The sequence below is a fragment of the Tachyglossus aculeatus genome, chromosome 26, assembly GCF_015852505.1.
Source record: "Tachyglossus aculeatus isolate mTacAcu1 chromosome 26, mTacAcu1.pri, whole genome shotgun sequence".
Lineage (NCBI taxonomy): Eukaryota > Metazoa > Chordata > Mammalia > Monotremata > Tachyglossidae > Tachyglossus > Tachyglossus aculeatus.
In genome coordinates, this window is record NC_052091.1 from 19,213,793 (window position 1) to 19,241,515 (window position 27,723).

At 49.4% G+C, this 27,723-nt stretch overlaps 1 protein-coding gene across 3 annotated transcripts in view; it reads left to right on the forward strand.

Annotated features, from left to right (window-relative positions):
- The first annotated feature begins 272 nt into the window (after nt 1-272).
- Nucleotides 273-27,723, forward strand: part of TM6SF1 (transmembrane 6 superfamily member 1) — a 46,326-nt gene continuing 18,875 nt past the window's right edge. For 2 of the 3 annotated variants that reach the window (XM_038767298.1, XM_038767299.1), the window contains exons 1-4: nt 273-367; nt 18,586-18,689; nt 25,968-26,065; nt 27,019-27,122. In XM_038767298.1, coding sequence (XP_038623226.1) covers nt 273-367; nt 18,586-18,689; nt 25,968-26,065; nt 27,019-27,122 — 401 coding nt within the window. The remainder of the gene's footprint in view (nt 368-18,585; nt 18,690-25,967; nt 26,066-27,018; nt 27,123-27,723) is intronic. The other variant, XM_038767300.1, reaches the window with a different exon arrangement.

Sequence of the window (27,723 nt, forward strand, 5' to 3'; positions counted from 1 at the left end):
TTCACAGTCTAAAAGGACTGAGCCAGGCCGCTTCTCTAGATTGGGAGCTCACTGTGGGCAGGGAATGTGCCTGTTTAGTGTTGTGGTGTGCTGTCCCAGGCGCTTAGTACAGTGCCCTGCCGTCCTCGAGGGCCGCGTCCTATGGGAGGGAGGGGCAGTGAGGCGGTGGCCGGGGCCGGGGGCGGGGCCGGAGCTCCGGGCCGGCGGTCGTGCTGTAGGGAGAGCGGGGCGCGCTGTGGCGGGGGGCCCGGCTTGGGGCCGCGAGGGGGGCGATGAGCGCGTCTGCGGCCACCGGGGTGTTCGTGCTGTCCCTGGCCGCCATCCCGGTCACCTACCTGCTCAACCAGCTGGCCGCCCACAACAACAGGTGAGCCCCAGCACCCCCCGGCCCCCCCCCCCCCCCCCCCGGCCCAGGGGGCTTCCAGGCAGGCTCCCTGAGAGCAGGAGGCCTTCGAGCAAGGAGCCCCTGGAGCGGGAGCCCTCAGAGTGCAAACCCTTATAGCAGGAGCCCCTATAGCAGGAGCCTTTAGTGTGGGAGCCCCTGTAGCAGGAGCCCTTAGAGTGGGACCCCCTGTAGCAGGAGCCCCTATAGCAGGAGCCCTCAGAGTGGGACCCCCTGGAGCTGGAGCCCCTGTAGCAGGAGCCTTTAGAGTGGGACCCCCTGTAGCAGGAGCCCTTAGAGTGGGACCCCCTGTAGCAGGACCCTTTAGAGTGGGACCCCCTGTAGCAGGAGCCCTTAGAGTGGGACCCCCTGTAGCTGGAGCCCCTGTAGCAGGAGCCTTTAGAGTGGGACCCCCTGTAGCAGGAGCCCTTAGAGTGGGAATCCCTGTAGCAGGACCCTTTAGAGTGGGACCCCCTGTAGCAGGAGCCCTTAGAGTGGGAATCCCTGTAGCAGGAGCCCTTAGAGTGGGACCCCCTGTAGCAGGAGCCCTTAGAGTGGGAATCCCTGTAGCAGGAGCCCCTATAGCCAGAACCCTCAGAGTGGGCACCCCTGGAGCAGGAGCCCCTGTAGCAGGAGCCCTCAGAGTGCAAACCCTTATAGCAGGAGCCCCTATAGCAGGAGCCTTTAGTGTGGGAGCCCCTGTAGCAGGAGCCCTTAGAGTGGGACCCCCTGTAGCAGGAGCCCCTATAGCAGGAGCCCTCAGAGTGGGACCCCCTGGAGCAGGAGCCCCTGTAGCAGGAGCCTTTAGAGTGGGAACCCCTGTAGCAGGAGCCCCCGTAGCAGGAGCCTTTAGAGTGGGAACCCCTGTAGCAGGAGCCCCCATAGCAGGAGCCCTTAGAGTGGGACCCCCTGTAGCAGGAGCCCCTATAGCCAGAACCCTCAGAGTGGGACCCCCTGTAGCAGGAGCCCCTATAGCAGGAGCCCTCAGAGTGGGAACCCCTGTAGCAGGAGCCCCTGTAGCAGGAGCCTTTAGTGTGGGAGCCCCTGTAGCAGGAGCCCTTAGAGTGGGACCCCCTGGAGCAGGAGCCCTCGGAGTGGGACCCCCTGGAGCGGGAGCCCCTGGAGCAGGAGCCCTCAGAGTGCAGACCCTTAAAGCAGGAGCCCCTGTAGCAGGAGCCTTTAGAGTGGGACCCCCTGTAGCAGGAGCCCCTATAGCAGGAGCCCTCAGAGTGGGACCCCCTGGAGCAGGAGCCCCTGTAGCAGGAGCCTTTAGAGTGGGAACCCCTGTAGCAGGAGCCCCCATAGCAGGAGCCTTTAGAGTGGGAACCCCTGTAGCAGGAGCCCCCATAGCAGGAGCCCTTAGAGTGGGACCCCCTGTAGCAGGAGCCCCTATAGCCAGAACCCTCAGAGTGGGACCCCCTGTAGCAGGAGCCCCTATAGCAGGAGCCCTCAGAGTGGGAACCCCTGTAGCAGGAGCCCCTGTAGCAGGAGCCTTTAGTGTGGGAGCCCCTGTAGCAGGAGCCCTTAGAGTGGGACCCCCTGGAGCAGGAGCCCTCGGAGTGGGACCCCCTGGAGCGGGAGCCCCTGGAGCAGGAGCCCTCAGAGTGCAGACCCTCAAAGCAGGAGCCCCTGTAGCAGGAGCCTTTAGAGTGGGACCCCCTGTAGCAGGAGCCCCTATAGCAGGAGCCCTCAGAGTGGGACCCCCTGGAGCAGGAGCCCCTGTAGCAGGAGCCTTTAGAGTGGGAACCCCTGTAGCAGGAGCCCCCATAGCAGGAGCCTTTAGAGTGGGAACCCCTGTAGCAGGAGCCCCCATAGCAGGAGCCCTTAGAGTGGGACCCCCTGTAGCAGGAGCCCCTATAGCCAGAACCCTCAGAGTGGGACCCCCTGTAGCAGGAGCCCCTATAGCAGGAGCCCTCAGAGTGGGAACCCCTGTAGCAGGAGCCCCTGTAGCAGGAGCCTTTAGTGTGGGAGCCCCTGTAGCAGGAGCCCTTAGAGTGGGACCCCCTGGAGCAGGAGCCCTCGGAGTGGGACCCCCTGGAGCGGGAGCCCCTGGAGCAGGAGCCCTCAGAGTGCAGACCCTCAAAGCAGGAGCCCCTGTAGCAGGAGCCTTTAGAGTGGGACCCCCTGTAGCAGGAGCCCCTATAGCAGGAGCCCTCAGAGTGGGACCCCCTGGAGCAAGAGCCCCTGTAGCAGGAGCCCTCAGAGTGCAAACCCTTATAGCAGGAGCCCCTGTAGCAGGAGCCTTTAGAGTGGGAGCCCCCATAGGAGGAGCCCCCATAGCAGGAGCCCTTAGAGTGGGAACCCTGTAGCAGGAGCCCCTATAGCAGGAGCCCTCAGAGTGGGAACCCCTGTAGCAGGAGCCCCTGTAGCAGGAGCCCTCAGAGTGCAAACCCTTATAGCAGGAGCCCCTATAGCAGGAGCCCTCAGAGTGGGAACCCCTGTAGCAGGAGCCCCTGTAGCAGGAGCCCTCAGAGTGCAAACCCTTAAAGCAGGAGCCCCTGTAGCAGGAGTCTTTAGAGTGGGAGCCCCTGTAGCAGGAGCCCCTGTAGCAGGAGCCCCTATAGCAGGAGCCCTCAGAGTGGAGTCCCTGTAGCAGGAGTCCTTAGAGTGCAAAGTCTTACAGCAGGAGCCCTCAGAGTGGGAACCCCTGTAGCAGGAGCCCCTGTAGCAGGAGCCCTCAGAGTGCAAACCCTTATAGCAGGAGCCCCTATAGCAGGAGCCCTCAGAGTGGGAACCCCTGTAGCAGGAGCCCCTGTAGCAGGAGCCCTCAGAGTGCAAACCCTTAAAGCAGGAGCCCCTGTAGCAGGAGTCTTTAGAGTGGGAGCCCCTGTAGCAGGAGCCCCTGTAGCAGGAGCCCCTATAGCAGGAGCCCTCAGAGTGGAGTCCCTGTAGCAGGAGTCCTTAGAGTGCAAAGTCTTACAGCAGGAGCCCTCAGAGTGGGAACCCCTGTAGCAGGAGCCCCTGTAGCAGGAGCCCTCAGAGTGCAAACCCTTATAGCAGGAGCCCCTATAGTAGGAGCCTTTAGAGTGGGAGCCCCTGTAGCAGGAGCCTTTAGAGTGGGAACCCTGTAGCAGGAGCCCCTATAGCCAGAACCCTCAGAGTGGGCACCCCTGGAGCAGGAGCCCCTGTAGCAGGAGCCCTCAGAGTGCAAACCCTTATAGCAGGAGCCCCTATAGCAGGAGGCTTTAGTGTGGGAGCCCCTGTAGCAGGAGCCGTTAGAGTGGGACCCTCTGTAGCAGGAGCCCCCATAGCAGGAGCCCTCAGAGTGGGACCCCCTGTAGCAGGAGCCCCTGCAGCAGGAGCCCTCAGAGTGCAAACCCTTAAAGCAGGAGCCCCTGTAGCAGGAGCCTTTAGAGTGGGACCCCCTGGAGCAGGAGCCCTTAGAGTGGGAATCCCTGTAGCAGGAACCCTCAGAGCGCAAACCCTTATAGCAGGAGCCCCTGTAGCAGGAGCCTTTAGAGTGGGACCCCCTGGAGCAGGAGCCCTTGGAGTAGGACCCCCTGTAGCGGGAGCCTCTGTAGCAGGAGCCCTCAGAGTGCAGACCCTTATAGCAGGAGCCCCTATAGTAGGAGCCTTTAGAGTGGGAGCCCCTGTAGCAGGAGCCTTTAGAGTGGGAACCCTGTAGCAGGAGCCCCTATAGCCAGAACCCTCAGAGTGGGAACCCCTGTAGCAGGAGCCCCTGTAGCAGGAGCCCTCAGAGTGCAAACCCTTATAGCAGGAGCCCCTGTAGCAGGAGCCTTTAGAGTGGGAACCCCTGTAGCAGGAGCCCCCATAGTAGGAGCCCTTAGAGTGGGAACCCTGTAGCAGGAGCCCCTATAGCAGGAGCCCTCAGAGTGGGAACCCCTGTAGTAGGAGCCCCTGTAGCAGGAACCCTCAGAGTGCAAACCCTTATAGCAGGAGCTCCTGTAGCAGGAGCCTTTAGAGTGGGAACCCCTGTAGCAGGAGCCCCCATAGCAGAAGCCCTTAGAGTGGGAATCCCTGTAGTAGGAGCCCCTATAGCCAGAACCCTCAGAGTGGGAACCCCTGTAGCAGGAACCCTCAGAGTGCAAACCCTTATAGCAGGAGCCCCTATAGCAAGAGCCTTTACAGTGGGAACCCCTGTAGCAGGAGCCCCTATAGCAGGAGCCCTCAGAGTGGAGTCCCTGTAGCAGGAGCCCTTAGAGTGCAAAGTCTTCCAGCAGGAGCCCTCAGAGTGGGAACCCTTGTAGCAGGAGCCCTCAGAGCGCAAACCCTTATAGCAGGAGCCCCTATAGCAGGAGCCTTTAGAGTGGGAGCCCCTGTAGCAGGAGCCCCTATAGCAGGAGCCCTCAGAGTGGAGTCCCTGTAGCAGGAGCCCTTAGAGTGCAAAGTCTTCCAGCAGGAGCCCTCAGAGTGGGAACCCCTGTAGCAGGAGCCCTCAGAGCGCAAACCCTTATAGCAGGAGCCCCTATAGCAGGAGCCTTTAGAGTGGGAGCCCCTGTAGCAGGAGCCCCTATAGCAGGAGCCCTCAGAGTGGAGTCCCTGTAGCAGGAGCCCTTAGAGTGCAAAATCTTACAGCAGGAGCCCTTAGAGTGGGAACTGCTGTAGTAGGAACCCCTATAGCAGGAGCCCTTAGAGTGGGAACTCCTATAGCAGGAGCCCTCAGAGTCGGAACCTTTGCAGCAGGAGCCCCTATAGCAGGAGCCCTCAGAGTGGGATCCCTTATAGCAGGAGCCCCTATAGCAGGAGCCCTCAGAGTGGGAACCCTTATAGCAGGAGCCCCTGTAGCAGGACCCATGCCTGGGAGCGGGCCAGGGTTGGTGAGTGGAGGGCTGGATTTCAGGGTTTGGGTTGGGGATGAAGTTGGGGCTGGGGGCGGGAGGCTGGGATTCAAGTTCTGGGCCAGGGGCAAACGTAATAATAATAATAATAATAAATAAGGATGGTGTTTGTTAAGCACTTACTATGTGTCAGGCGCTGTTCTAAGTGCTAGGGTAGATACAAGCTAATAATAATAATACTTGTGGTATTTGTTAAGCACTTACTACGTGTTAAGCACTGTCCTAAGTGCTAGGGTAGATACAAGCTAATAATAATAATTGTGGTATTTGTTAAGTGCTTGCTATGTGACGAGCACTGTTCTAAGTGCTTGGGTAGATACAAGTTAATAATAATATTAATGGTGGTATTTGTTACATGCTTACTATGTGTCGAGCACTGTTCTAAGTGTTTGGGTAGATACAAGCAAATAATAATATTGTGGTATTTATTAAGCGCTTATGTGTCAAGCACTGTCCTAAGTGCTAGGGTAGATACAAGCTAATAATAATAATTGTGGTATTTAAGTGCTTACTATGTGTCAAGCACTGTCCTAAGTGCTTGGATAGATACAAGCTAATAATAATATTAATTGTGGTATTTGCTAAGTGCATACTAGTGTGTCAAGCACTGTCCAAAGTGCTAGGGTAGATACAAGGTAATAATAATAATTGTGATATTCAAGTGCTTACTATGTGACGAGCACTGTCCTAAGTACTTGGGTAGATACAAGCTAATAATAATATTAATTGTGGTATTTGTTAAGCGCTTATTTATGTGCCGAGCACTGTCCTAAGTGCTAGGGTAGATACAAGCTAATAACATTAATTGTGACGTTTGTTAAGCGCATACTCTGTGTTAAGCACTGTTCTAAGTGCTTGGGTAGATACAAGCTAATAATAATATTAATTGTGTTATTTAAGTGCTTACTATGTGTCAAACACTGTTCTAAGTGCTAGGATAGATACAAGCTAATAATAATAATTGTGGTATTTGTTAAGTACTTACTATGTGACAAGCACTGTTCTAAGTGCTTGGGTAGATACAAGGTAATAATAATAATTGTGGTATTTAAGTGCTTACTATGTGTCGAGCACTGTCCTAAGTGCTTGGGTAGATACAAGCTAATAATAATATTAATTGTGGTATTTGTTAAGCGCTCACTATGTGCCAGACTGTGAGCCCTTAGACTGTGAGCCCACTGTTGGGTAGGGACTGTCTCTATATGTTGCCAACTTGTACTTCCCAAGCGCTTAGTACAGCGCTCTGCACATAGTAAGCGCTCAATAAATACGATTGATGATGATGATGATGATGCCAGTCCTTGTACTAAGTGCTGTGGGGCAGGACTGATACAAACTAATCAGATTGGACATAGTCCCTGTTCCACGTGGAGCTCCCAGTCTTCATCCCCATTTTGCAGATGAGGGAACCGAGGCCCAGAGAAGTGAAGTGACTTGCCCAGGGTCACACCAGAAGATAAGTGGCGGAGCCAGGATGAGGAAATTCCAACTTCCAGACCCGGGCTGTAGCCGCTGGGTCATCAATCAATCAATCAATCAATCGTATTTATTGAGCGCTTACTATGTGCAGAGCACTGTACTAAGCGCTTGGGAAGTACAAATTGGCAACACATAGAGACAGTCCCTACCCAACAGTGGGCTTACAGTCTAAAAGGGGGAGACAGAGAACAGAACCAAACATACCAACAAAATAAAATAAATAGGATAGAAATGTACAAGTGAAATAAATGAATAAATAAATAAATAGAGTAATAAATATGTACAACCATATATACATATATACAGGTGCTGTGGGGAAGGGAAGGAGGTAAGATGGGGGGATGGAGAGGGGGACGAGGGGTCATGCTGCTGGGGTCTCAGGTTGGGGGCTGGGGTTGGGTCTTCTGTTCTGGACAGGGGGTTGGGGGTCTGGGGCCAGGGGCCGGGCCAGACAGTCGATGGGGAAATAATAATAATAATAATAATAATAATAATGGCATTTATTAAGCGCTTCCTATGTGCAAAGCACTGTTCTAAGCGCTGGGAAGGTTACAAGGTGATCAGGTTGTCCCACGGGGGGGCTCACGGTCTTCATCCCCATTTGACAGATGAGGGAACTGAGGCCCAGAGAAGTTAAGTGACTTGCCCAAAGTCACCCAGCTGACGAGCGGCAGAGCCGGGATTTGAACCCATGGCCTCTGACTCCAAAGCCCGGGCTCTTTCCACTGAGCCACGCTGCTTCTCTAATGCTAATGGAAAAGTTAGCTGGCAGTTGGTTCGTGCCAGGAGGCAGTTGCTTTTAGAAGGGAGGAAGTGATCTGCGGCATTTCTCCATTGGCTGTACCGCTACAGAGGAAATTGCATAAGTTTGCAAACTTTTTTTGGCTTTCTTTTTTTTTCGATGGTATCTGTTACGTGCTTACTATGTGCCAAGTGCTGTACTATATATATATATATATTATTAATATTGTTGGTATTTGTTAAGCGCTTACTATGTGCCAAGCACTGTTCTAAGCTCGGGGGGAATACAAGGTAATCAAGGTTGTCCCACGTGGGGCTCACAGTCTTAATCCCCAGGAACTGAGGCACAGAGAAGTGAAGTGGCTTGCCCAAAGTCACACAGCTGACAAGTGGCGGAGCTGGGATTAGAACCCATGACCTCTGACTCCCAAGCCCGGGCTCTTTCCACTGAGCCATGCTGCTACTAAGCACTGGAGTACATACAAGCTAATCAGATTGGACATAATCCCTGTCCCACGTGGGGTTTACAGTCTATTATTATGTAGTAATCGTAATAATAATCACTGGTATTTGTTAAGCATTCACTACATATTTACATATTTACTATTTATTTTGTTAATGATGTGCATGATGTTCATTTAAATTTAATTCTATTTGTTCTGACGACTTGACACCTGTCCACGTGTTTTGTTGTCTGTCTCCCCCATTCTAGACTGTGAGCCCGTTGTTGGGTAGGGACCGTCTCTGTATGTTGCCAACTTGTACTTCCCAAGCGCTTAGTACAGTGCTGTGTGCGCAGTAAGCGCTCAATAGATACGATTGAATGAATGAATGAATTCACTACGTGTCAGGCACTGTTCTTAGCGCTGGGGTAGATACAAGCTAGTCAGGTTGCACGGTCCCTGTCCCACATGGGGCTCACAGTCTCCATCACTATTTGATAGATGAGGTAACTGAGGCCCAGAGAAGTGAAGTGACTTGCCCAAGGTCACGCAGCAGACAAGCGGCAGAGCCGGGATTAGAATCCAGGACCTTCTGATTCCCAGGCCCAAACTCTATCCACTAGTCCATACTGCTTCTCATGGTGTAGAAGCAGGTTGGATACAATTCCTGTCCCATGTGGGGATTGAAGTTTATTATTTTTTAGCAATAATAATATTTATTGTGGTATTTGTTAAGCACTTACTATGTGCCAGGCACTGTTCTAAGCGCTGGGTAACCAGGTTGGACACAGTCCCTGTCCCACATGGGACTCAGTCTTAATCCCCATTTGACAAAGGAGGGAACTGAGGCCCAGAGAAGCACAGTGACTTGCTGAAGGTCACAGACCAGACAAATGGCGGAGCCAGAATTAGAATCCAGGACCTTCTGATTCCCTCGCTGCTTCTTTTTAGGCACACATGGAATTTTAAAATGGGATTTTAATGGTATTCTAGACTGTGAGCTGGTTGTGGGCAGGGAATGTGTCTGATGTTATATATTACTCTCCCAAGCGATTAATTATTAATAATAATAAAAGATTCTGCAAATGGACCCTTCAGTGTCTTAGGGAAAGTTCAGCTGCTAGATTGTAAGCTGTTTACGGGCAGGGAGTGTGTATGCTATTTCTCCCAAGCGCTTAGTACAGTGCTCTGCGCTTAGCAACGGCATTGGTTGAGCGCTTGCTATGTCCAAGGCACTGTACTAAGCACTGGGATAGACGTCCTTCTGGGCTGTTCTGTCTCTAGGCCTGCTCGATCATCTCCTACCCATTTTGTTTATTTGAACAAGAGTAACGCCAGTGACTAGAATCGCTAGGAGTGGTCCGATACCAAGGGATGGAACGTGACAGGCCTTTAGGCCTGGACTCCATTTTGTCTGGCCAAGCCGCCATTTCCTCAAGACGGGCACCTCACGGGTGGTCTCTTCCTCAGTTTGGTTTGTCAAAGTCTTAAAAGGGGATGAAGACAGATCCTTATAATGGAGAGAACCAGACAGGGCTTAGAATTTACTGTTGATTGTCTTAAGATATATATTCCCAAGCGCTTAGTACAGTGCTCTGCACCCAGGAAGCACTTAATAGACACGATTGAATGAATGAACAGTTTATTGTGCTCTTTGATCACTTGTGAAGCTAGGATGTTGTACTAACTGTAGATAAAGAAACTCTGATTGCTCGAAGTTGTGCTGGCCTTGACTTCTTTGTGCCTCAGCTACCTCATCTATAAAATGGGATTTAAGACTGTGAGCCCCTTGTGGGACATGGACTGTGTCCAACTTGATTATCTTGGGTCACTCCCAGTGCCTAGTACAGTGTCTGGTACATAGTAATAATATTAATAATAATGATGATGGCATTTGTTAAGCGCTTACTATGTGCAAAGCACTGTTCTAAGCACTGGGGGGCATACAAGGTGATCAAGTTGTCCCACGTGGGACTCACAGTCTTAATCCCCATTTTTACAGATGAGGTAACTGAGGCTCAGAGAAGTTAAATGACTTGCCCGAGGTCACACAGCAGACTAGTGGCGGAGCCGGGATTCGAACCCACGACGTCTGACTCCAAAGCCCGGGCTCTTTCCACTGAGCCATGCTGCTTCTCCTTCTAGTAAGCGCTGTAACAAATACCATTACAAAAAAAAAATGCGGCAGAGGTAGAATTAGAACCCAGGTTTCCTGTCTTCCAGGCCTGGGCTCTTTCTACTAGGCCATGTTGCCTCATGGCTTTGACTTACCGAAATGTTGTGGCTAAGGTGATTTCTCCACATTTCTTTACATTTCAATGTCTAGAAGGGATTAGTGATTTTAATCGTCTGTGTCGAATTCCCACTCTGAGTTGATGATTCCATCTGCTCTTTTTGGCGGGTTTGTAGCGGTGTGTGTATACAAGACCCCAGACCTTCCCTAGAGATGAATTAAAAGTCCTCAGTATTTCAGTATAGAGGCTAAACTGTAAGCTCCTTGTGGGCAGGGAACGTGTCTACCAACTCTGTTCTATTGTCCTCTCCCAAGTGCTTAGTAATAATAATAATATGGTATTGGTTAAGCGCTTACTATGTACCAAGCACCATGGAAAGAGCACGAGCTTTGGAGTCCATGGGTTCAAACCCCGGCTCTGCCAATTGTCAGCTGTGTGACTTTGGGCAAGTCACTTAACTTCTCTGGGCCTCAGTTCCCTCACCTGTAAAATGGGGATTAAGACTGTGAGCCCCCTGTGGGACAACCTGATCACCTTGTAACCTCCCCAGCACTTAGAACAGTGCTTGGCACATAGTAAGAGCTTAATAAATGCCATCATTATTATTACCGGGTAATCAGGTTGTCCCACGTGGGGCTCACACTTTTAATCCCCATTTTACACGTGAGGGAACTGAGGCACAGAGAAGTTAAGTGACTTGCCCAAGGTCACACAGCAGACGAGTGGCGGAGGCGGGATTAGAACCCACGTCCTCTGACGCCCAAGCCCAGGATCTTTCCACTAAGCCACGTTCCTTCTCAGACACGTTCTCAGAAGTAGTATAGTACTCTGCACACAGTAAACGCGCAATAAATACAATTGATTGATTGATTCGCTGAGAGCCCCATGAGGGACAGAGACTGTGTCCAACCTGATGAGCTTGTATCCACCCCGGCATTTAGTACAGTGCCTGCAAGGAAGTGCTCAACAAATACCATAAAAGAAATGCCACTGCAAGAGTAAGTGGGGTGGAGTGGATATGCTAGGAATCATCAACACCATCTTCTGCCGCCCAAGAAAGAGAGAGGCATCTCAACAATACCGTCTCACAGACTGTAGCCTCTCCTGTCAGCTGGAAGGAGTCGAGGGATTCATTCATTCAATTGCATTTTTTGAGTGCTTACTGTGTGCAGAGCACTGTGTGCAGCGCTTGGGAGAGTTCAAAAGAACAATAAACCGACATATTCCCTGCCCACAGTGAGCTTACAGTCTTGGGGGGAGAGTCAGACATGAATAGAAATAAATAAATGACAGATATGGGGCTGGGAGGGGGGATGAATAAAGGGAGAGAGTCAGGGTGACGCAGAAGGGAGTGGGAGAAAAGAAAGCAGGATTTAGTCAGGGAAGGTGGGGAGAGAGGCGGAGGGGATGGGGATTTAAAGGGGGCATCTCAAGTTTTGGACAAATGGTGAGAAGATTTGGGGGGAGAAAAAAAGGAGACATGAAATGGGGAGGAAAGGCTGACAGCAACGACTGAAGAGTAGCCTGGTAGATAAAGAAATGGGGAAATAGGGCTGATGAAACATAGAGAAAGCCTCTTTCATATGGTGAGGTTTTAAATAGAGAAAAGCAGAGTGGTCTAGTGGCTAGAGCCCGGGCCTAGGAGTCAGAAGGACTTGGGTTCTAATCCTGGCTCTTCCACGTGCCTGCTCTGTAACCTTGGGCAAGTCGCTTCACTTCTCTGGGCCTCGGTTCCCTCGTCTGGAAAATGAAGACTGTGAGCTCTATGGGGGACAGGGGTTGGGTCTGACCTGATTGTCCATCCCTCCCCCCAGCCAGGCTATAAGCTTGCTGTGGGCAGGGAACGGGTCTACCAACTCTTGTTATACTGTAGTCAGTCGTATTTATTGAGCACTTATTGTGTACAGAGCACTGTACTGAGCACTTGGAAGAGTACAGTCTAGAGGGAGAGACAGACGTGAATAGAAATAAAGAAATGACAGTTATGGACAGAAGTGGTGTGGGGCTGGGAGGGGGGATGAATAAAAGGAGCAAGTCAGGGCAATGCAGAAGGAGTTTACAGTCTAGAGGAGGAGGCAGCCATTAATAGAAATACATTATAATAATAATAACGATGGCATTTGTTAAGCACTTACTATGTGCAAAGCACTGTTCTAAGCACTGGGGAGGATACAAGGTGATCAGGTCGTCCCATGTAGGGCTCACAGTCTTCACCCCCATTTTCCAGATGTGGTAACTTGATGATGAGGTATTTGTTAAGCGCTTACTATGTGCCAGGCACTGTTCTAAGGACTGGGGTACATACAAGCTAATCAGGTTGGACACAGTCCTTGTTCCACATAGGGCTGACAGTCTTAATCCCCATTTTACAGATGAGGGAATTGAGGCCCAGAGAAGTGAAGTAACCTGCCTAAAGTCTTCCCAAGTGCTTCCCAAATGCTTAGTACAGTGCTCTGCACACAAGTGCTCAATAAATACGATTGAATGAATGAAGTCACACAGCAGATGAGTGGCGAAGCCGGGATTAGAACCCAGATCCTTCCAACTCCCGGGCCCAGACTCTATCTGCTAAGCCACACTGCTCCTCTAGGCCCCAAGTGCTTAGTATAGTGCTCTGAACGCAGTAAGCCTTCAGTAAATACTATTGATTGATATTTACCTCAGCCCATAGGACAGTGCCTGACACAAAGTAAGCACTTAAACAAATGCCATTATTATTATTATTATTACTCCTCCTGGCTCCTCAACGAGTCTAGGTTTCCAATGTAGTTGGCCTCTGGAGTGTTCGGACGGTTGTTGTTCAGTGTATTTGTTAATGCTTACTATGTGCCAGGCACTGTACTGAGCGCCGGAGGGTAGGTTCTCTTCCCTGGCCTGAGACAGCGAGGCAGGATGGGGGCTGGTCTGCCGTCAGGAACCCTGGAGATCCCACTCTCTTGGGGGCTTTAAAAAAAAAATTATACTTGTTAAGTGCTTACTATTAAGTGCTGGGGCAGATACAGGCTAGTCAGGTTGGACATAGTCCCTGTCCCATATGGGACTCACAGTCTTCATCCCCCTTTTACAGATGAGGTCACTGAGGCTCAGAGAAGTGAAATGACTCACCCCACGTCACCCAGCAGACGAGTGACGGAGCCGGGATTATGAACCTTGGTCCCTCTGTCTCCCAGGCCTGGGCTCTATCCACTAGCCCACACTTTCCCAAGTGAGTGGAGGATAAAGCAGGGTGGACCGGAGAATTTCCAAACCGACTAACCCGGCCCTGCAGAATTATTTGGGAGTACCGCCCCTGCTATCCTTTCCCGGGAAACTAGTGGCCAAATGGAAGAAGACTGTTTTTGCCACCCAGGATAATAATAATATTCGTTAAGCACTTACTCCCTTCTCAGGATGGCACCTGGAGCGTTTCATTCATTCAGTCGTATTTATTGAGCTCTTACCATGTGCAGAGCACTGGACTAAGCGCTTGGGAAGTCCAAGTCGGCAACATATAGAGACAGTCCCTACCCAACAATGGGATCACAGTCTAGAAGGGGGAGACAGACAACATACAAAACAAGTAGACTGGACTACTGCATCAGCCTTCTCTCTGATCTCCCATCCTCGTGTCTTTCCCCACTTCAATCCATACTTCATGCTGCTGCCTGGATTGTCTTTGTCCAGAAACGCTCTGGGCATGTTACTCCCCTCCTCAAAAATCTCCAGTGGCTACCAATCAATCTGCATATCAGGCAGAAACTCCTCACCCTGGGCTTCAAGGCTGCCCATCACCTCGCTCCCTCCTACCTCACCTCCCTTCTCTCCTTCTCCAGCCCAGCCCGCACCCTCTGCTCCTCTGCCGCTCACCTCCTCACCGGGCCTCGTTCTCGCCTGTCCCGCCATCGACCCCCGGCCCACGTCCTCCCCCGGGCCTGGAATGCCCTCCCTTTGCCCATCCACCAAGCTAGCTCTCTTCCTCCCTTCAAGGCCCTACTGAGAGCTCACCTCCTCCAGAAGGCCTTCCCAGACTGAACCCCTTCCTTTCTCTCCCCCTCGTCCCCCTCTCCATCCCCCCATCTTACCTCCTTCCCTTCCCCACAGCACCTGTATATATGTATATATGTTTGTATATATTTATTACTCTATTTATTTATCTTACTTGTACATATCTATTCTATTTATTTTATTTTGTTAATATGTTTGGTTTTGTTCTCTGTCTCCCCCGTCTAGACTGTGAGCCCACTGTTGGGTAGGGACTGTCTCTATATGTTGCCAACTTGTACTTCCCAAGTGCTTTGTACAGTGCTCTGCACACAGTAAGCGCTCAATAAATACGATTGATTGATTGATTGACGTAGATAGGTGTCAAAACTGTCCAGGACTTTATCAGTCTGCTGCAGGAGGGAGAGTCAAACAGAGGCCTACCCATTCTATTCCTAGCTCGGGTAGTGGCTAGCGAGTAGAAGGCGATCTGCTACAAGTCAAAACTCCCCTGTGCTGGGCAGCAGCGGCCTGGGAGAGAGTCAAGGGCGGGGGGGACTCAAAATGACTGTGACCTTTTAGATTGTGAGCCCACTGTTGGGTAGGGACTGTCTCTATATGTTGCCAACTTGTACTTCCCAAGCGCTTAGTACAGGGCTCTGCACACAGTAAGCACTCAATAAATACGATTGATGATGATGATGATGATGACTGCGCGGAAGAAGGCAATAGTTAACCGTTTCCGGATTTTGACCAAGAAAACCTATGGATACGTTACCAGAATGATTGCGGTTGGAGAGGGGGGCGTTCTGGGAGAGATATGTCCATTGAGTCGCTATGGGTCGGAGACGACTACAGTGTAAGACAAGACGAGCACTTACTATGTGTCAAGCGCTGTACTGCTACTAATAATGATGGCATTTGTTAGGCGCTTACTATGTGCCAAGAGGCCTTTCCTCTTCTCCCGCTCCTTTCTGTATCACCCTGACTTGCTGTCTTTTCTCATCTTCCCGTACCAGCCCCACAGCACTTATGTCCATATTGGTAATTTATTTATTTCTGTTAATGTCTGTCTCCTGCCTCTAGACTCTAAGCTCGTTGTGGACAGGGAATGTGTCTGTTTGTTGATGTTATGTACTCTCCCAAGAGCTTACTACAGTGTTCTGCACACAATAAGCGCTCAGTAAATACAATTGATTGAATGAATGAATGAATGTCAGGCACTATACTAAGCACTGTGATAGATACAAGCTAATAGTAATAATGATAACAATTGTGGTATTTGGTAAGCGCTTACTTTGTGTGAGGCACTGTACCGAGACCCAGAGAATAATAATAATAATAATGATGGTATTTAAGCACTTACTATGTGCAAGCACTGTTCTAAGCACTGGGGGGATACAAGGTGATCAGGTTGTCCCATGTGGGCTCACAATCTTAATCCCCATTATACAGATGAGGTAACTAAGGCACAGAGAAGTTAAGTGACTTGTCCAAAGCCACACAGCCGATAAGTGGCGGAGCCGGGATTAGAAACCATAACCTCTGATGCCCAAGCCCATGCTCTTTCCCCTGAGCCACGCTGCTTCTCTACCCCATTTCACAGATGAGGTAACTAAGGCACAGAGAAGTGAGGCAACTTGCCCCAGGTCACACAGCAGATAAGTGACGGAGCCGGGATTAGAACCCAGGTCCTCTGCCTCCCAAGCCCAAGCTCTTTCCACTAGGCCCTGCTGCCTCTAACCTCATCGTACGTCGCACGTTTGAACAGCTTCATCGGAAGAATTCCCACCGTCTCTTGCTCTTCAGATGCAGTCTCTTCCTGACCTTTGTTGTGGCTCATTTTCTATTTTTGGCTTCGCCTACCCTGGGGATACCATGCAGTGAAAAAGATGTCTAATGGGAACCGTCCTTATTTTTCCCTCTTTCGAACTCGGAGAATTTTGAAGATGAGGGAGCAGGTTTAATCTCGTTTAATGAAACACTATAACATTGACCTAGATCCTATTTTAGGTAGCACTCTGGTTAGGATAAAACATGGCGACTTCATTCTAAACTTTTCTAAGCAGACTGCCCACTCAGTTTGGGGTTCGGATGACAAAGCCCCTCAGTAATTCATGTTTTTTGGGGTTTGGTTAATAAAGTAGTAATTCATGGTGGGGTTTTTTAGTGATATTTGTTAAGCGCTATGTGCCAGGCACTGTACTAAGCGCTGGCATAGCTACAGGTTAATCATGTTGGACACAGTCCATGGCCCACATAAGGCTCACAGTCTTAATCCCCATTTTACAGATGAGATCCCTGAGGTACAACGAAGTGAAGTGACTTACCCAAGGTCACACAGCAGAAAGTGGCAGGGCTGGGATTAGAACCCAGGTGGTCTGAGTCCCAGGCCCGGGCTCTAGCCGCGAGGCCACACTGCTTCTCCGTTTTCTAGCATCTAAAGAGAAGTGAAAGGGAGGAATTGAAGACAAGGACTCTACTTGGGTCATGGGTTCTAATCCCGCTCCGCCACTTCATCATCAATCGTATTTATTGAGCGCTTACTGTGTGCAGAGCAGTGTACTAAGCGCTTGGGAAATACAAGTTGGCAACATATAGAGACAGTCCCTACCCACTTGTCAGCTGTGTGACTTTGGGCAAGTCACTTAACTTCTCTGTGCCTCAGTTCCCTCATCTGTAAAATGGATATTAGATTGTGAGCCCCACGTGGGACAACCTGCTAATCTTACATCCCCCTTAGTGCTTAGAACAGTGCTTGGCACATAGTAAGTGCTTAACAGATACCACAATTATTATTAATTATTATTATTACTTTGGAACTGTAGACTGGAAGCTCCCCCTCTAGACTGGAAGCTCGTTGTGGGTAGGGAGAATGCCTGTTTGCTGTCCTATTGTGCTCTCCCAAGCTCTTAGTGCTTTGCACACAGTAAGCACTCAAATACGATGGAATGAAGGAACGAACCCCCCTCTCACCTTCTAAAAACACAGCTTTGCTCATGAGGAAGTACAGAAACTTTCTCTCCTTAAATCCTCTCCCCCTACCCTTCCTACATCCTCTAATCTGGTCCTGACACCCGTGAATCTGGGTCTGATATGGAGATCCTCTTCCCTTCTCTCATTGCCAGCTACGCTCCTGTACAAAATTCATTCATTCGGTTGTATTTATTTGGTGCTTACTGTGTGCAGAGCACTGGACCAAGTGCTTGGGAGAGAACAATGCACCAACAAACAGACACATTCCCTGACCACAACGAGCTTACGGTCTAGAGGGGGAGAACAGACATTAATAGAAATCAGTAAATGACGCATATGGACATAAGTGCTGTGGGGCTGGGAGGGAGACGCAGAAGATAGAGGGAGAAAAGGAAAGGAGGGCTTAGTCAGGGAAGGCCTCCTGGAGGAGATGGGCCTTCAGTGAGTCTTTGAAGGGCGGGAGTCTGTGGGATGTGAGGAGGGAGGGCGTTCCAGGCCAGAGGCTGGATGTGGGAGGGGGGTCGACGGTGAAATAGATGAGATGGAGGCACAGTGGGAAGGTTGGCACTAGAGGAGTGAAGTATGTGGGCTGGGTTGGAGTGGGAGAGTAGGGAGAGAAGGAGGGTGTGACGGGATTGAGGGCTTCAAAGCTGAAGGTGAGGAGTTTTCTGTTCGATGTGGAGATGGATGGGCAACCGCTGGAGGGTCTTGAGGAGTGGGGAAACACAGCCTGAACATTTTTGTAGAAAAACGATGCAGGCAGCAGAGTGAAGTACGGACTGGAGTGGGGAGAGACAAAAGTCCGGGCAAGGAGGCTTATACAGTAATCAAAGCGGGATAGGATAAGTGATCGGATTAACGTGATAGCCCACACACTCCGCTTCTCTAGCCCCCATCTCGTCTATCTCGGCGCCGGCCCCTTTCCCATATCCTACTCGCATCCTGGTTCTCCCTCCCCGCTCCATAGATACTGGACCACCTTCAAAGCCTTATAAAGGTCACACTTTCTCCAAGAGGCCTTCCCCGATTAAAGCCCTCTTTTCCCCAGCTCGCTGTCCCTTCTGCGTTGCCTATGCATTTGGGTCTGTGATCTTTGGACAGTTGATATTCGCCCCCACTACCAACCCCACAGCGCTTAAGTACGTCTCTTTGAATTATATATTTTGCATTATTTATTTATATTAATGTCTGCCGCCCACCCCCCCGACTGTAAGCTCGTTTTTGACAGGGAACGTGTCTGCTCATTCTGTTGTATTGGACTCTCCCAACCGCTTAATACGGTGCTCTGCACATTGGAAGCGCTCAATAAATACCAATGATTGATTCTTTCTCCTCCCCAATCACAATCAATGGTATTTACTGAGAGTTTACTATTGTGCAGAGCCCTGTACTGAGCGCTTGGGAGAGGACAGTCCAACAGAATTAGCAGACACGTTCCCCGTCCATAACAGGGTAACAGCCGACTCCCGTCTCCTCCCCAGCTCTAGACCACATTATTATGGTAGGGGGCTCATCCCCCTTAGCAGAAGGAGGCTCACAGACCCACCCCTGTCTGGTCTCTCTCTCTGCAGCCCCTGGACGATTGTAGCTGTCGGAATTCTGGTTCTGCTTTTGGTGGCCCTGTTGGCTCGCCTCCTCGTCAAAAGGAAGCCCCCCAGAGACCCCCTGTTTTATGGTGGGTATCGGAGTGGCTGGAACTTGGGCAGTGTTTCCTTCTTGGGTTTGCCAAAGTTTTGTTTTGTTTCTTGTGGGATTTGTAAGCACCTACAGTGCCGGGCGCTGTACTAAATGCTGGGGTAGATACAAGATAATCGGGTGGGACACAGTCCCTGTCCCATGTGGGGTTCCTGGTCCCAATCCCTATTTTACAGATGAGGGAACTGAGGCACAGATAAGTGAATTGACTTGCCCAAGGTCACATGGCAGACAAGGGGCGGAGCTGGGATTAAAAGCAGGGTCTTTTAGTGATGGCATTTGTTAAGCGCTTACTATGGGCCAAGCACTGTTCTAAACGCTTGGGGGGGGGATGCAAGGTGATCAGGTTGTCCCACGTGGGGCTCACCCCTATTTTGCAGTTGAGGGAACAGAGAAGTTAAGTGATTTGCCCAAAGCCACACAGCTGACAAGTGGCAGAGCCGGGATTAGAACCCATGACCTTCTGACACCCAGGGCCGTGCTCTACCCAGTAGACCACGCTGCTTCTCCTCCGAAGCCCTTCTGTGCTGATGGGCTGAAAGATGGTGTAATAATAATAGCGATATTTGTTTAAGTACTTACTATGTGCCAAGTACCGTACTAAGTCCTGGGGTGAATACAAGCAAATCGGGTTGGACACAGTCCCTGTTCATTCATTCATTCAATCAATCGTATTTATTGAGCGCTTACTGTATGCAGAGCACTGTACTAAGCGCTTGGGAAGTACAAGTTGGCAACATAAAGAAACGGTTCCTACCCAACAGAGGGCTTGTGCTTGTGGGGCTCACAGTCTCAATCCCCATTTTACAGCTGAGGGAACTGAGGCCCAGAGAAGTGAAGTGACTTGCCCAAGGTCACACAGCAGACAAGTGGCAGAGCCGGGATTAGAACCCATAACGTTCTGACTCCCAGTCCCGGGCTCTAGCCACTAGGCTGTCCTGCTTCTCAGCTCCTGGGCTTGCCCACCATTCAGGGACAATTTCCCAGTCTCTCTTTGAAGACATTCATTCATTCAATCGTATTTATTTAGCGCTTACTGTGTGCAGAGCACCGTACTAAGCTCTTGGGAAGTACAAATTGGCAACATATAGAGACGGTCCCTACCCAACAGCGGGCTCACAGTCTAAGAGTCTTATCCACTTCATAAGCTCGTTGTGGGCAGGGAGTGTGTCTTTTATTGTCGTATTGCCCTCTCTCAAGCACTTAGTCCAGTGCTCTGCACACAGTAAGTGCTCAATAAATACGATTAAATGACTGAAACAAATGTCCTTCCTTTCCTAAGCTGGGGACTTCCCCACCCCAACGTAGAGTCTTGTAGACTTCTCAACAGATAGTATTATTTCTCCTAGATAAACACCCCCCCAAACCCCCGAACCTTCCTAAACGCTTTTTTTCCCACCATTTTTCTGCAAAAGTGTACCTTTTGGGTCTCCGCATGGCTGATATTCCTGCTCTCCTTTGGGCCCCAGGCCTGGGATTTCTGGAGCCAAACCAGCACAGCGGTGTGGTTCTTGCATCATCCTCTTAATAATAATGATGGTACTTGTTAATCAATCAATCGTATTTATTGAGCGCTTACTGTGTGCAGAGCACTGTACTAAGCGCTTGGGAAGTACAAGTTGGCAACGTATAGAGACGATCCCTACCCAACAGCGGTCTCACAGTCTAGAAGTCTTATCCACTTCATAAGCTCATTGTGGGCAGGGAGTGTGTCTTTTATTGTCGTTTTGCCCTCTCCCAAGCACTTAGTCCAGTGCTCTGCACACAGTGAGTGCTCAATAAATACGATTGAATGACTGAAACAAATGTCCTTCCTTTCCTAAGCTGGGGACTTCCCCACCCCAACATAGAGTCTTATAGACTTCTCAACAGATAGAATTATTTCTCCTAGATAAACACCCCGCCAAACCCCCGAACCTTCCGAAATGCTTTTTTTCCCACTGTTTTTCTGCGAAAGTGTACCTTTTGGGTCTCCGCATGGCTGATATTCCTGCTCTCCTTCGGGCCCCAGGCCTGGGATTTCTGGAGCCAAACCAATGCGGTCGCACAGCGATGTGGTTCTTGCATCATCCTCTTAATAATAATGATGGTACTTGTTAATCAGTCAATCGTATTTATTGAGCGCTTACTGTGTGCAGAGCACTGTACTAAGCGCTTGGGAAGTACAAGTTAGCAACAAGTGCTTACTATGTGCCGGGCACTGTATTCATTCATTCAGTCATATTTATTGAGCGCTTACTGTGCGCAGAGCACTGTACTAAGCACTTGGAAAGTGCAAGGTTTCCACCACGGACCATTTTCCCCCCGCCATGCGCCCTTCCCCCAAGGCCGGCTCCGCTCGCCCCCAACCTCGGGTGCAGAGGGAGCAACGGGACAACGACCCACAAAAAGGGAAAAAAATAAACAAACCCATCCAGGCGCCCGGGCCCCATCGTCATCATCATCAATCGTATTTATTGAGCGCTTACTATGTGCAGAGCACTGTACTAAGCGCTTGGGAAGTACAAATTGGCAACGTATAGAGACAGTCCCTATCCGACAGTGGGCTCACAGTCTAAAAGGGGGAGACAGAGAACAAAACCAAACATACTAACAAAATAAAATAAATAGAATAGATATGTACAAGTAAAATAAATAGAGTAATAAATATGTACAAACAATAAATATGTACAAACATATATACAGTCAGCGAGAATGCGCATGCACACTCTTGCCCGCCTCAGGACGACTAAGAGCTTCTCTTCCGACTGTCCCCTCTGAGCTGTTCCGTCTCTAGGCCTGCTCGGTCGTCTCCCAACCATCCTGTTTAAGCGAACGGGAATAACTCGGGTAAGTAGAGTCACTAGGAGTGGTGAGAGACCGAGGGATGGACCTGACTGGTCTTTAGGCCTGGACTCCATTTCCTCAAAGCGGACACCTCACGCGTCCTCTCCTCCTCTTGTTTCCCCGGTCCAGACCTCTGCCTAATTGGGGAGCTTGAAATGGAAGTCTGTTCCTCCTTCATCATCATCATCATCATCATCAATCGTATTTATTGAGCGCTTACTATGTGCAGAGCACTGTACTAAGCGCTTGGGAAGTACAAATTGGCAACATATAGAGACAGTCAGCAAGGTCGAGACCCCCTGGCCAGCTTATCAGCAATATCTGCCCACCTGATTTCTATAATGAGGACAACCAGGCGGGGCTGAGCAGAAATTTACCACTTGTTTATCTTAAATTCATTCCATCGTATTTATTGAGCGCTTACTGGGTGCAGAGCACTGTACTAAGCGCTTGGAAAGTCCAAGTCGGCAGCATATAGAGGCGGTCCCTACCCAACAACAGGCTCATAGTCTAGAAGGGGGAGACAGACAACGAAACAAAACATGGAGACAGGTGTCAAAACCATCAGAAGAAATAGAATTATAGCTAGATGCACATCATTAATAAAATAAATCATCAGTCGTATTTATTGAGCGCTTACTGTGTGCAGAGCACTGTATGGTGCTCTTCGATCACTTATGAAGCTAGGAAGCTGTATGAACTGTATATAAAGAAATTCTGTGTGGCTTGAAGTTGAGCTGGCCTTGACTAATAATGAAAACTCTGCCTGTCAACCACCATTTCTTACTGGTGGTAGACGAAGCGCTCATGATAATGATGGTATTTGTTAAGTGCTTACTACGCGCCCGGCACTGTACTATCATCATCATCATCATCAATCGTATTTATTGAGCGCTTACTATGTGCAGAGCACTGTACTAAGCGCTTGGAAAGTACAAATTGGCAACATATAGAGACAGTCCCTACCCAACAGTGGGCTCACAGTCTAAAAGGGGGAGAGAGAGAACAAAACCAAACATACTAACAAAATTAAATAGAATAGATATGTACAAATAAAATAAATAAATAAATAAATAGAGTAATAAATATGTACACACATATATACATATATACAGTACTAAGTGCTGGAGTGGATACAAGCAACAAGTGCTAGTAGTAATAAACTTGTCTCTGACATACTCTTTTGGGCAGGGAATGTGTCCGTTCATTGTTCTGTTGTCCTCTCCCAAGCGCTTAGTATAGTGCTTTGCACACAGTAAGCGTTCACTAAGCAGCGGTGTGGCTTAGTGGATAGAGCACAGGTCCGGGCGTCAGAAGGCTCTAATCTTGGCTCTGCCACGTGTCTGCTGTGTGGCCTTGGGGAAGTCACTTCACTTCTCTGTGCCTCAGTTCCCTCATCTGTAAAAGGGGGATGAAGACGTGAGCCCCACGTGGGACAGGGACTGAGTTGACCTGATTCACTTGTATCTACCCCAGTGCTTAGAACGGTGTCTGGCACATAATAAGCACTTAACAAATACCATCATTATTGTTAATTATTAAGAAATATGATTGAATGAATGAAGGACGCAGAGTCGGTGAAGTTTTCTTCCACACCAATGCCCATTCCGGCCCCCCTGAGCCATACTGGGGGTTTAATGCAGCACATGTAGCCGGCTTTTTTGCACCCCCAATTCGTCTCTCTTCCCCACCCTGACAGGTTGGCAAAGGGGCGTGAAAAGAAATCAGCCCCCGCCCCGGGCAGTGGCTGTCAATAAACCCCTCAGGATCAGGCAGGATATCCATAAAATGGGGATGAAGACTGTGAGCCCCCACCCCCACCCCGTTGGACGACCTGATCGCCCTGTAACCTCCCCAGCGCTTGGAACAGTGCTCTGCACATAGTAAGCGCTTAATAAATGCCATTATTATTATTATTTATTATTATTATTATATTTTTCCCTTCAAAGCCCTACTGAGAGCTCACCTCCTCCAGGAGGCCTTCCCAGACTGAGCCCCCTCCTTCCTCTCCCCCTCCCCATCCCCCCCGCCTTACCTCCTTCCCCTCCCCACAGCACCTGTATATATGTATGTACAGATTTAGTACTCTATTTATTTTACTTGTACATATTCTATTTATTTTATTTTGTTAATATGTTTTGTTTTGTTGTCTGTCTCCCCCTTCTAGACTGTGTTGGGTAGGGACCGTCTCTATACGTTGCCAACTTGTACTTCCCCAGCGCTTAGTACAGTGCTCTGCACACAGTAAGCGCTCGATAAATACCATTGAATGAATGAATGAAAGACACAGTCGTGGGGCATAAATCTGGTTTTCCCACAAGCTTAACTTGAAGCTCTCCCGCTTCATTGTTGAACTGTGTCAAAAAATCGCACGTGGCAAACCCTTCTCATCTTTAGTAACCTGTGAGTTATCATCGTGGCCTAATGGCTACAGGTCTGGGCCTGGTCATTTCACTTCCCTGTGGGCCTCAGTGACTTCATCCATAAAAGGGGAATGAAGACTGTGAGGCCCATGTGGGACAGGGACTGCATCCAACCTGACTAGCTTTTATCTGCCCCGGCGCTTAATAAACACCTTAAAAAAAACCCAAACCTTGCTCTGGCCACGATCCCAGGGGAAATGGGATGGGTCCCTCCCACCACAAAACCTCGGTTTTATTTTGCTCAACAGATAAGATGCTTGAAAACAGAGAAGCAGTTTGGCCTTGTGAGGTCTGGGAGTCTGACCACCAGCTCTGCCGCTTGTCTATTGTGTGACCTTGGACAAGTCACTTCACTTCTCTGGGCCTCAGTTGCCTCATCTGTAAAATGGGGATTTAGGACTGGTAACCTCATCTGGGATCCGGACTGTGTCCAACTCAGTTACCTTGTAACTTGAGAATAACAATTGGAGAAGCAGCATGGCTCAATGGAAAGAGCTCGGGCTTTGGAGGCAGAGGTCATGGGTTCAAATCCCGGCTCTGCCAATTGTCAGCTGTGTGACTTTGGGTAAGTCACTTCACTTCTCTGGACCTCAGTTCCCTCATCTGTAAAATGGGGATGAAGACTGTGAGCCCCCCGTGGGACAACCTGATCACCTGGTAACCTTCCCAGTGCTTAGAACAGTGCTTGGCACATAGTAAGCACTTAATAAATGCCATCATTAATAATAATGGTATTTGTTAAGCGCTTACTAAATGCCAAGCACTGTTCTAAACGCTGGAAGCAGCGTGGCTTATTGGATAGAGCACGGATCCGGAAGTCTAATCCCGGCTCCGCCACTTCTGCTGCGTGACCTTGGGCAAGTCACTTCAGTTCCCTGGGCCTCAGTTACCTCATCTGCAAAATGGGGATTAAGACTGTGAGCTCCGTGTGGGACATGGGACTGTGTCCAACCTGATTAACTTGTATCTACCCTAGTGCTTAGAACAGTGCTTGGCACATAGCAAGCGCTTAAGGAGTCCCGTTAGTATTATCATCTACCCCAGCACTTAGTACAGTGCCTGGCACATAGTAAATGCTTAACAAATTACAAATACCATTGATTCATTCATTCAATCGTATTTATTGAGTGCTTACTGTGTGCAGAGCACTGTACTAAGCGCTTGGGAAGTACAAGTCGGCAACACATAGAGACGGTCCCTACCCAACAGCAGGTTCACAGTCTAGAAGACCACAATTATTATTATTATTATCTGGGCCATTAAAATGCAGTTTCCTTAAAATGTTTTTAACCTGCTGATGGGTAATAGAAAAAGCGAGGCCCAGTGGAAAGAACATGGGCTTGGAGTCAGAGGTTCTGGGTTCTAATCGTGACTCTGCCAATGGCCGCCTTGCTTCTCTGTGCCTCAGTTCTCCTGTTCTCCCTCCTACTTAGCCTGTGAACCCCATGTGGGACAGGGATTGTGTCCAACCTAATTCACTTATAGCGCTTTGAACAGTGCTTCACATTCATTCATTCATTCAATTGTATTTATTGAGCGCTTACGGTGTGCAGAGCACTGTACTAAGCGCTTGTACTAAGCGCTTCACACATGGTAAGGGCTTAACAAATACCATAAAAAAAGAGGTTGGCCTTGGCTGATAAATCCCGTAAACTTGTTGTGGGCAGGGAAGGAGTCTTATACGGTTATATTGTCCTCTCCCAAGTACTTAGTACAGTGTTCTGCACACAGTAAGTGCTCAATAAATACAAACAATCTCTCCCCGTCTAGACTGTAAGCTTATCGTGGGCAGGGAATGTGTCCGTTATAGTGTACTCTCCCAAGCGCTTAGTACAGTGTTCTGCACACAAAAAGCTCTCAATGAATAGGACTGATTGATTGACTAAGGGTAACCCTTTTACTGAATGCATTTGTTTTGTGGATAATTCTTATCTCTTCAGTATTGCATTCTCAGCTCTTCCTTTGTAATGCAGAAAAGGTTTTCTCTTGTTTTTCTTTTATTTCCCTAGTTTATGCAGTGTTTGCATTCACCAGTGTCGTGAACCTCATCATAGGACTTGAACAGGATGGGATTATTGACGGATTCATGGCATATTATCTGAGAGAGGTAAGGGCTCCGATCGAAATCTCAAGTAATCTAAAAATCCTTTTTTCAGATACAATTAAAATAGGGGAGGCAGAAGCCAAAACGTGGCAAAACACCACAGAGCGTGCAAACAGTATATTTCTGTGAACGTTTCTCAGGTTGAAGTTGATTTGGGCGAACACATCCAAGAGCTCGAACCAGCGCTTATTACAGTGCCTGGCACATAGCGAGCGCTTAACAAATGCCATTTAAAAGCAAACAAACAAAAAACCAAAAAAATGAATTCCAGACAGGACCGGAAAGATCATATCTTTGTTGCCAATTTGTATATGTTGCCAATTTGTACTTCCCAAGCGCTTAGTACAGTGCTCTGCATATAGTAAGCGCTCAATAAATACGATTGATGATGATGATATCTGTAATTTATGTTTTTATGTTCATGTCTGTCTCCCCGTCTAGACTGTAAGCTTGTTTTGAGCAGCCACGTGCATATTTTTTTATTATCCTCTCTCAGGAGCTTAGTAATAAGAATTGTAGTATTTGTTAAGTGCTTACTATGTGCCAGGCACTGTACTAAGCGCTGGGGTGGATACAAGCAAGTCGGGTGGGACACAGTCCCTGTCCCACGTGGGGCTCACCGTCTTAATCCCCATTTTACAGATGAGGGAACTGGGGCCCGGAGAAGTGACTTGCCCAAAGTCACACAGCTGACAAGTGGTGGTGCCGGCATTCGAACCCATGACCTCGGACTCCCAAGCCCGGGCTTTTTCCACTAGCCATTTATTGATTCACTGAGACACTCTGGGAAGTTCCCAAAGTGAGTGTTGAGCTGGTTGTGGGCAGGAATTAGTCTGTTGTTATAGGGTCCTTTCCCAAGCGCTTAGTACAGTGTATTAAGCACACAGTAAGCTCACAGTGAATACAATTGAGTGAATGAATGAAGTGGACTAATTTTCTCTTCTGTTTTCACTAAGGGGGAGCCGTATTTGAACACCGCGTATGGGCATGTGATCTGCTACTGGGATGGTTCGGCTCACTACCTGATGTACCTCGTGATGGTGGCAGCCATAGCCTGGGAGTAAGACCACCCTTCCCTCCCTCAGCCCCCCACCCCACCTTTAATAATAACGATTATAATAATGATGGGATCACCCCACCTTTATAATTATAATAATGATGGGATCGGTTAAGCGCTCACTGTGTGCCGAGCACTGTTCTAAGCGCAGGGGTAGATGCATGCTAATCGGGTTGGACACAATCCCTGCCCTACATGGGGTGCACAGTCTCCATCCCCATTTTGCAGATAAGGGGACTGAGGCCCAGAGTAGTGAAGTGACTTGTCCAAGGTCACCCAGGAGACCTTGATTTGTTCTCACACCCTTTGGGACGGCGCTAAGAGAAATCAGTCTGCCCCGCCGAGAAGGATTAGATTTTTGTTTAACCAGTCTGTGCCACCTCCCCTCAGACCACCAGCCAATAGCCCAAAGAAGCAGCGTGGCCTAATGGGTAGAGCAGGGGCCGGGCGTCAGAAAGACCTGGGTTCTAATCCTGGCTCCGACACTTGTCTGTTGGGTGACCTTGGGCAAGTCACTTCACTTCTCTGGGCCTCAGTTCCCTCAACTGGAAAATGGGGATGAAGACTGTGGACCCCGAGTGGGACCTGATTTGCTAGTATCATC